At 38.2% G+C, this 10,631-nt stretch overlaps 1 protein-coding gene across 1 annotated transcript; it reads left to right on the top strand.

Moving 5' to 3' along the window:
* The first annotated feature begins 1,754 nt into the window (after positions 1–1,754).
* LOC125813510 (uncharacterized) lies at positions 1,755–2,777 on the top strand. Its single transcript, XM_049493003.1, has 2 exons — positions 1,755–2,286; positions 2,443–2,777. The coding sequence occupies exons 1-2, from the start codon at positions 1,755–1,757 to the stop codon at positions 2,775–2,777; spliced, it is 867 nt and encodes a 288-aa protein (XP_049348960.1).
* Positions 2,778–10,631: the final 7,854 nt, after the last annotated feature.

Genomic DNA, 10,631 nt, shown 5'->3' with positions numbered 1-10,631 from the left:
GGGTCATCTAAGTGAACTCATGAGATGGAAACTCCTCCGCCAAAGCAATAGGTCAGGTTTCTAGAAGCAATCTCCCTGTCCAATAACTATGTGCCAACATAGGACTTTAACTAGTGGATCCACCTTATAGCTTTATATTTAGTTCTACCTTAGGAAAGTAGGACGACTTCTTTCGGTGTAGGGTTACATGACACCGGATTCCATGTTGCTCACATGGTCTATGTCGGTTATGGCAACTTTTCCCTATGTAATAAAGATAATGAATGAGACATGAACTATACTATGACTTGTTGGTGAGCTTACTTAGTAGGAGTGGGGATATGGGACTTCACTCCCACATTGCACAAGTAGACTTAGTAGGATCTTATAGGATGGTTCATTTATGTTCTGATGAGATTGACTGTATGCATGTATGTTGAAAAGATAGTTGGTATGAATGACTTTCCTTATGTTCAAATAATGTACATGACTAGTTCCTTATTGATGACTATTGATTATGAGAAGTCTAAAGGTGATGTGTATGACTAAGGTAGTCCCAATGGAGTACTTGGTACGGTTGGTATTATGGGATGCCAACCATACTTTGCAAAACTGTTCTCTAGGGTTTGCTAAAGGGTGGGTATTACCATGTTATGACTATAAATGGATTTTGACTTGTCTTTGGTATTGAAAATGTATGTTGGTTTCCAAACTTGATAAATGCATTCTTTTCAAATAAAATGTCCATTTTATCATGCTTTAAGTATTTTATGCGTGTTTCCATACATAGTACATATTATGTGCTAACCTCTTCTTCCTTCTACTTTACTATGAGCTGAGGTTCCGGTCGTTGATACTTACTACTTCCTTGAACGTGAAACTTGGGTTGACTATTCCCCCGGCTTGGTGAGTCCTCAAGTTCGAGGACAAGTTGCTATTGATTCTAGTCTCTAGTTTACTTATGATGTTCTAGACTATACTGTATTTCCTATTTTGGAGACTTATTGATGTAAAAGTGCTTTGACCCTATTTGTATTCGTATCTTTTAAACGGTGATTGAGACAATGTCTAGTTCCTTTTTTCCATATATGAAGAAGTTGACTTTTATTGTAAATTTTTTAAATTTCTTCGCATTATTTTCTATGTCTTATGTAATGATGATGTTAGAGGCTTGTATGAGACGCCGTCCAGGTCAAGTACGCCGTGTTACATCTCGGGGCTTGCCTTGGGTCGTGATAAACTTGGTATCAGAGCATAAGGTTTTGGCAATAATATTTAGGTTGATGTCTAATGAACCAGGTCTAGTAGAGACTTGTTCATGAGTGTGAAGCACGCCACACTTATGATTGAGAGGCTATAAGATGTTTAGAAACTTCCACTTCTTTCATTACTCTTTAGTCGTGCTTGGAGTCCTAACTCTATGAAGTCCTTTCTTCTAACCCTTTTCTTGTGATTATAGGCAATGAATACAAGAAGGGCTAATGCTAGAAGGGAACAAGGGGAGAATGTCAATGAAGAAGTTCCCCTCAAGCTCCTCAAGACCCTCAAGCTCCCAATGATGAAGGGGTCATGAGTAATGTTGAAATAAGGTCAACTTTTCAAACTTGACCCAACTCATCACGGTTCAAGCTCAAACCGTCACCACTCAAGCTCAAACTCAAGAGGCTCAAGACAACTGAGAAGTTAGGCCCCGGGCAGAGCTCAATGTGAGTACCATGGCCTCACGATTGAGAGATTTTACTAGGATGAACACTTTTATCTTCTTGAATTGCAAAATGAATGAAGACCCGCAAGAGTTTTTGGAGGAGGTCTATAAGAGAGTGGAGGCTATAGGGGTCACCTATATTGAGAAGGCTGAGTTGGCCGGGTATCAATTGAAAGATGTGGCCCAAGTGCGGTACACACAATGGAAGGACAATAGGCCTATAAGGGCGGGTCTCATAACTTGGGAGATATTCAAAAAGGCTTTCCAAGATAAGTTTTTCCCCCATGAAAAGAGAGAAGCCAAAGTTGAGGAGTTCATCAACCTTCGCCAAGGAGATATGAGTTTCCAAGAATACTCCTTGAAATTCACTAAGTTGTTCGAATATGCCCCCTCTTTGGTTGCTAATCAAAGGGATAAAATGAGTCATTTTGTCATCGGTGTGTACGATGCTATTGAAGAAGAGTGTTGTGTGACAATGCTTCATGACAACATGGATATCTCAAGGTTGATGGTTCATGCTCAACAAGTTGAGGAATCAAGGATTAGAAAGAAGAGTACAGAGGTGAGGAGGGCAAGGCCCGAGGATGGATATTCTTCTAAGGGTAAGTTTGAAGGTCAAAGTGGACCTAGGTTTAAAAAGAGGTTCTCCAATCAAAGTTCCTCCAATGCTCCTAAGACCAACAAAGATAGGGTGTCTAACCCTAAACCTCGAGGAGGCAATAGGGGTGGATCTTCCATGGACAAGCCTACATATGCAGTGTGTGGTAAGAAGCATGAAGGGAAATGTCTTACCGGTATGGGTGTTTTCTATGGGTGTGGTAAAAGTGGGCACCAATTGAAAGATTTTCCAACCCGTACTAACAAGGGAAGAAAGTGTAATCAAACTACACCAAGTGGTTCTAATGCCGATGCTCCCAAGAAGAATCACTTAAATGCTCTCCAATCTAGAAGTGATCAAGACGGGAGCCCAAACGTTGTTACCGGTATGCTGCAAGTATTTTCAATTAATGTTTATGCATTATTAGACCCCGGTGCCACTATATCTATTGTTACCCCTTTTGTGGCTATGAAATTTGAAGTGTCACCCGAATAGTTAAAAGAACCTTTTTCCGTGTCAACCCCGATAGGTAATTCGGTTGTAGCTAAAAGAGTGTATAGGAGATGTCCTATCTCTTTGTCTCATAAAGTCACGTTGGTTGATTTGATAGAATTAGATATGTTGGACTTCGATGTCATCTTGGGGATGGATTGGCTTCATGCTTGTTTTGCTTCCATTGATTATAGAAATCGGGTAGTAAAGTTTCAATTTCCAAATGATCCCATTTTAGAATGGAAGGGAGGGAATTCAATCCCTAAAGGTCGGTTTATTTCAAGTCTAAAAGCTAGCAAAATGATTTCTAAGGGGTGTGTCTATCATATTGTTAGGGTTATGGACATTGAGTCCGAGACTTCGTCTTTAGAGTCGGTCCTCGTACTGAGGGAGTTTACGGAAGTCTTTCCGAATGACTTACCCGAAATTCCTCCCGAACGGGAAATAGACTTCGACATTGATCTTTTGTCGGATACTCAACCCATATTGATCCTCCTTACCAAATGGCTCCGACCGAATTAAAAGAATTGAAGGCATAACTCAATGATTTGCTAGATAAGGGTTTTATTCAACCAAGAATATCTCCATAGGGTGCCCCAGTTTTTTTTGTGAAGATGAAAGATGGGTCCCTAAGGATTTGTATTGACTACCGCAATTAAATAAGGTCACTATAAAGAATAAGTATCCTTTCCCTAGAATTGACGATTTGTTTGATCAACTCCAACGGGCGAGTTACTTTTCACAGATTGACTTAAGGTCGGGCTATCACCAACTTAAGGTGAGAGAGGTTGACATTCCTAAGATGTCTTTTCATACAAGATATGGTCATTATGAATTCCTAGTTATGTCTTTTGGTCTAGCAAATACCCCGGCGGAATTCATGGACCTAATGAATAGGTTATTTAGGCAATATCTTAATTCGTTTGTGATGGTCTTTATTGACGACATTTTGATCTATTACAGGAGTGAGGTTATCATATGAAGCATTTGAGGATAGTATTGCAAGTCCTTAAAGTCCACCAATTATATGCTAAATTTAGTAAGTGTGAGTTTTGGCTAAGGTCGGTTGCTTTTCATGGCCATATTGTGTTGGGTAAGGGTATCGAGGTAGATCTTAAGAAGACGGATGGGGTCAATAATTATCCTAGACCTTTATCCCCTACCGATATTCGAAACTTTTTGGGTTTGGCCGGTTAGAGATTTGTTGAGGGCTTCTCCTGCATCTCTTCTCCATTGACGACCATTCGGAGGCTTGTGAGAAAATCTTCCAAGATTTGAAAGATAGGCTTACCTCCGCTTCGGTGTTGACTTTACCAGAGAGTATCAATGGGTTTTTTGTATATTGTGACGCTTCTCGAATGGGCTTGGGATGTATCCTTATGCAACATGGTAAAGTAATCGCCTATGCTTCAAGGCAACTCAAGGTTCATGAGAAGAACTACCCGACTCATGACCTTGAACTAGTGGCAGTTGTATTTGCTTTGAAAATATGCAGACACTATCTCTATGGAGTCCATGTTAATGTGTTTACTGACAACAAGAGTCTTCAATATGTGTTTAGCCAAAGATATTTGAATCTCCAAAATAGGTGGTTAGAGCTTTTTAAGAATTATGAAATGAGCATCCTATACCACCCCGGAGAAGCTAATATTGTTGCGGATGCCCTAAGTATATTTTCCATGGGTAGTGTGGCTCATGTAGAAGATGAGAAGAAGGAATTGGTTCGTGATGTGCATAGGTTGGCCCGGTTAGGTGTCTAACCAGTGGATTCCACCAAGGGTGGAGTTGTGGTTCATCATAGTTCCGAATAATCCATTGTAATTGATGTGAAGTCTAAACAACACCTTGATCCTATTTTAATGGAATTGAAAGAATCGGTTCTCAATAAGTCCGTAGAGGTTTTCTCCCAAGGGGGAGATGGGGTGCTTAAGTACCAAGGTAAGTTTTGTGTTCCAGATGTTAATGGTTTGAGGGAGAAAATCCTAGAAGAGGCTCATGGTTCGCGGTATCCTATACGTCCGGGAGACCCCAAGATGTATCGTGACCTACAGGATGCCTATTGTGGAATGGTATGAAGAAGGATATAGCGGATTTTGTTGCCAAATGTCCGAATTTCCTACAAGTCAAGGTCGAACACTTGAAATCGGGAGGTTTGCTCCAAGATATAAATATTTCCACTTGGAAGTGGGAGGAGGTGAATATGGATTTTTTTGTGGGTTTGCCTCTTACTTGGAGGCAACATGATTCTGTTTGGGTCATCGTTGATAGGATGACTAAATCAGCCCATTTCTTCCCCGTTAAGGTAACTTTCTCGGCAGAAGACTATGCTAAGTTGTACATCAAGGAGGTACTGAAGTTGCATAGGGTTTCTTTGTCTATTATATCGGATAGAGGTGCTCAATCTACTTCACATTTTTGGAATGCATTTCAACAAGGGCTTGGTACCAATGTTAAACTTAATACCACTTTCCACCCTCAAACGGATGGTGAAGCCGAACGCACCTTTCAAACCATAGAGGACATGTTGAGGGCGTGTGTTATTGATTTCAAGGGTAATTGGGATGATCATCTTCTTTTGATAGAATTTGCCTACAACAATAGTTACCACTCTAGCATTGCCATGGCTCCGTTTGAAGCACTCTGTGGTAGAAAGTGTAGATCACCGGTGGGTTGGTTTGAATTAGGTGAGTTTGCTCTCATTGGTTCCACACTAGTCTATGATGCCATTGAAAAAGTTTGACTCATTACAGATAGGTTGAAGACGGACCAAAGTCGGCAAAAGTCCTATGTCGACAATAGAAGAAGGGATCTTGAATTTGAGGTTGGTGATTGGGTCTACTCGAAAATATCACCTATTGAAGGTAAGATGAGGTTTGGCAAGAAGGGGAAACTTAGTCCCCGGTATGTGGTCCCATATCAATTCTTGAAACCCGTTGGGAAAGTTGCATATGAACTGGACTTGCTAAATGAGTTGGGTTCACCCGATGTTTCATGTTTCTATGCTTAAGAAGTTCATTGTTGATCTGGTGTCGATCCTTCCTTTAGAAGGTTTGGGAGTTGATGATAATCTTTCCTATGCAGAGGTTTCGGTTGAGTCTTTTCTGTGGTAAGGTGTCTAGATCACCATTCGAGGATGAATGTTTTTAAGAGGGAGATAATGTAACACTCAGGAAAATGATAGGTTGAACTAGACCCTAAACGTAAGGATGAACGTCTTAAATATGAGTCATAGAAGTCAAGGCCATGAGGCAAGTACCATGGACAAGGGGCCAAACCTTCACGGTCCGTAGTCTTGACCACCACCAAGGGAGGCTCTCGTGAAGTTGCCTTAGGCAAATGGCCAATTGGCCCCAAATGGCAAAGCCACTGCCTCAATTCCATGGGCATTACCACGTGCCGTGGTCCACTTCACAAGCCATGAAGGGGTCCGTGGAGGTGACTTAGGCTCAAATGCCAAATGCCATCAAACCCTAGCCATTGTCCTAATCTTCACGGGAAGGACCAGGAGTCATGGTCCTCACCACAGCTCGTGAAGATAGTCGTTGCAACTGGACGGGTTAATTTAGTAAAGGTCACTTAGGTCAATTACTATTTTAGTCCAATTAATGTGGGGGTGTTTTGGATATTTTAGGGGGTGGTTTATATATTGTGTTAAAGCCAAATTCACCCATTTTAAAGTCATAAACTCAAACACCCAAATATTTCCCAAATCCCTCTTCTCTCCAATATTTCTCTCTCTACGAGTTCCTCTATTAAAGAACACCAAGAACATGAAGGTTAGGGATAAATAATTAATCCTCTCAACTCCAAATCATGGGCAAAGCTTCAATTAAGCTATGGGGACCTTGATTCATGGAATACTTTTATCCATGAAGCCCTTCAAACTCTAATTTCGAAATTGGTATAATGTTAAAAAACTAGGGTTTCTATTCTAGCCATGGGTTATCTTAAAAATGATTTAATTATGTTATTTGCATTATATTATGGATGCTTTGATGTTTAATGGTGATTTTTTCTTGTATATTTTTCCCATGAACCCATGTGCTACCCCATGACCCCAATTTCATGAATTATGATGGATTTGCTGATGTAAGATAAAGATTATGAATTGTGTCTATGTTAACCTTGTCATTGAATCTTGTTTATTCATGCTTAAAGTAGTATTTTTATTTATGGTTGTGAGACTTGGTTCATTACCCTTGAAAAGGGTAAATTGTGAAGGTTTGTCCATGAATGATGGAAGTTGTATGTGAACTTATAATTCATTTGAAAGGTACATATCTTATAACCATTGTGTAAATTGAGGTATTATGGAAAGGTAAATTCTCCCCTTACCCTATACACATATTCATGTATGACTTGTCTAGGATGGTCATAACATTGTTGTTTGATTGAAAGGCTATTTCTCATGATAACAGTATGAATGTAATGTGAAAGTGCTACTCACATGTTAATGTTGATTCTAAAGTTGAAAGTTCATTCTCATGTTTAATGAATCTATGAGATTTTATGATAAATTGTATTGAATTAAGGTTTGAACACTCCTTCACACATGTAAATGCAATTTAAGACTAATTTTGTATATTTTGGGAAGTAATGCTAAGCACCGAGTTGATATGGACAATGAGGTAAAGGCCCTTCCGCCAATGCAATAGGTTGGGTCATCTAAGTGAACTCATGAGATGGAAACTCCTATGCCAATGCAATAGGTCGGGTTTCTAGATGCAATCTCCCTATCCCGTAACTATGTGCCAACATAGGACTTTAGCTAATGGATCCACCTTATAGCTATATAGTTAGTTCTACCTAAAGCAAGTAGGACAACTTCTTTCGGTGTGGGGTTACACGACACTAGATTCCATGTAGCTCACATGGTCCATGTCGGTTATGGAAACTTTTGCCTATGTAATAAAGATAATGAATGAAACATGAACTATACTATGAATTCTTGGTGAGCTTACTTAGTAGGAGTGGGTGTATCAGACTTCACTCCCACATTGCACAAGTAGACTTAGTAGGATTTTGTAGGTTGGTTCTTTTATGTTATGTTTAGATTGAATGTACGCATGTATGTTGAATGGATAGTTCTTCTGAATGACTTTCCTTATGTTCAAATAATGTACATGACTAGTTCCTTGTTGATGACTATTGATTATGATAATTCTAAAGGTGATGTGTATGACTAAGGTAGTCCCAATGGAGTACTTGGTATGGTTGGAATTATGGGATGCCAACCATACATTGCACAAGTGTTTCCCGGGGGTTGCTAAGGTGTGGGTATTACCATGTTATGAATATAAATGTGACTCTGACTTGTCTTTGGTATTGAAAATGTATGTTGGTTTCCAAACTTGATAAATGCATTCTTTTCAAATAAAATGTCATTTTTATCATGCTTTAAAGATTTTATGCATGTTTCCATACTTAGTTCATATTATGAGCAAACCCCTTCTTCCTTCTACTTTACTATGATTGTAGGTTCCAATCGTGATACTAATTACTTCCTTGAAGATGAAGCTTGGGTTGACTATTCCCCCGGCTTGGTGAGTCCTCAAGTTCGAGGACAAGTTGCTATTGATTCTATTCACCCTATTTGTGCTCTTATGTTTTAGATGGTGATTGAGACAATGTCTAGTTCCTATTTTCTTTATATGAAGAAGTTGACTTCTATTGTAAAAGTATTAAATTTTTTCACATTATTTTCTATGTCTTATGTATTGATGATGCTAGATGCTTGTATTAGACCCCTCCGGGGTCAAGTACGCCGTATTTTGTCTAGGGTCTAGCCTTGGAGCATGAAAAAAGATAACCCTTCAAAATTAGTATTGTAATTTGATTTATAATTGAAAAAGGATAGCAATATTATAAATAAAATATAGTTTTTATTGCCTTGTTCTTCGCATTGTTAATTTACTTCAACATTAGAAGAATTCAATTGAACTTGCTCTTCTACTGGTTGCGCTACATGGTTACTTGAGTCGTCTTTTATATGAACTCATGCTTCTGGATTTCGTGATTCTAGTAGATGTTGTTCGTCTATTAAATCTGTTAGACGCTGACACTTTTCCATTGAACTTATAGAACTCATATGATCATTTCTTCTTCTAGCTAGCAACAACTTCTTTTGAATCACCAAAGATGTAAGTGTTCCTTATTCTTGAAGACTCTGGTTGTGTCATGACTATAAAGTACCGCCTACTGTAAAAATAGAAATGTAATGATAAGGAGTTAAACATCCCACCAGAATCAAGACGATAAAGCATAATCAGATAAAAGGAGATTACAGTCGCAATAAATTTTGTAACATCATAAGATGAACTAGTAAAAAGGGAGAAAGAATGAAGCAGAAATCAGAATCACCATTTCTTACTACCTGATTCACATAGGCTTTCTGAAGTACAAATAACTCAGCTCGTTTAAGCATATGAAGTGCTTTATGCACTAAAGCAATCTCTAATAGCATCGAGATAACCCAAAAAAAAACAGAATAATAGAATAGGCAAGAACAACATTCTTTCCACTGACATTCAAACCAATGGTATAAATAAGAAAATGCAATAGAGAAATTTTCCAATATTTTCATATTTGTATATATTTAAAAGAAGTTATAAAATCTGTTATGTAACACCTCAATCTTAGAAAGAGCTAAATCTATAAAGAACTAAATTGGAAAGAGTATAATTGAGGTTTGTTCAAGTTACTCTTAAATTGTGAGTTTTAAGTCAACTTCAAATGACCATAACATTCAACGCATGATGAGTTAAGTGGCCCATTAGCTATCAAATCAAACGTCATTGAGCCCACTTTCAACGTTGCTGAGTTAGCTAAATTTTGAGTTTGAATGAAGGAGATATGCATGTTTGAGTTCAGCTTATCCAATTAAAGAAAATTCATCCAAATTAGGGAGGGATATTTTGGTCTTTTCCTTACCCCACTAGGCCTAAACATTTTTTTTACTCAATTAGCGGTCAAAGCTGATTAAAATAAGTTTTCACTCAAGTTGAAAGTTGTAACACCTCATTATTAGAAAGAGTTAAATTGAGAAAGAACTAATTCGGAAAGAGCCAATTTGAGAATTTGGCAAGTTATGCTTAAGGTATGAGTTTTAGGTCAACTTCAAATAACCATAACTTTCAGTAAAGGATATTTTTGGTGGCCCATAAGATATGAAATGAAAGGAATTTAAATCCTCTTTCCAACGCCACTGAGTTTTCTAAATTTCATGTTCGTATGAGGGAGATATGCCCGTTTGAAGTTACCCTATCAAGTTAAGGAAATTTACCCGAATTTATGAGGGGTATTTTGGTCTTTTCCTTACCCCATCAGATTTGAACATTTTTAGTAATATTTTGGGAGTCTAAACAGATCTGGATCAATTTTCATAGTCCTAAATACACTTAGGGTTTTAGAGAGAATTTCAAAAGGAGAAAAAAGGAGAGTTTCAAGGCGTTCATCAAGATTCTCATGATTTATCGAGGAATTTCACAAACGGTTTGATCCCTAAGAGGTATGTGAGTTCTCATAGTGTTTAGTTCATTCACCCACACACCAATCATGTGATTTTAATCGTAATTTTGTTCTTGAGGTTGAAAGATTTGAGTTCTTGATGAGTTTTCTTGAAGTTTGATTTTTAAAGCGTTTATGATGAGTTCTTAAGATAAATGTTATCAGTTTGAGGGTTGTTTTTGTGTAGATTCTCATGTATTAGTATTGTTTAATTGAATCTAAGAATAATTTGAGGAAATCAATTGATTATAAGCGAATTAGGATTAAAAAACGAGAAGAAAAATTCATCAGATTGACCGAAGAAAGGGATAGCCGCCAGAATTGAGTGTCTGAAGTTCAGGGGATGGCACC

The sequence above is a fragment of the Solanum verrucosum genome, unplaced genomic scaffold (genome assembly GCF_900185275.1).
Source record: "Solanum verrucosum unplaced genomic scaffold, falcon-dt-bn FXZP01000134.1, whole genome shotgun sequence".
In the NCBI taxonomy this organism is placed as follows: Eukaryota; Viridiplantae; Streptophyta; class Magnoliopsida; order Solanales; family Solanaceae; genus Solanum; species Solanum verrucosum.
Note: the sequence above shows the minus strand (reverse complement) of the source record. Positions and strands in the feature narration are given on the sequence as shown.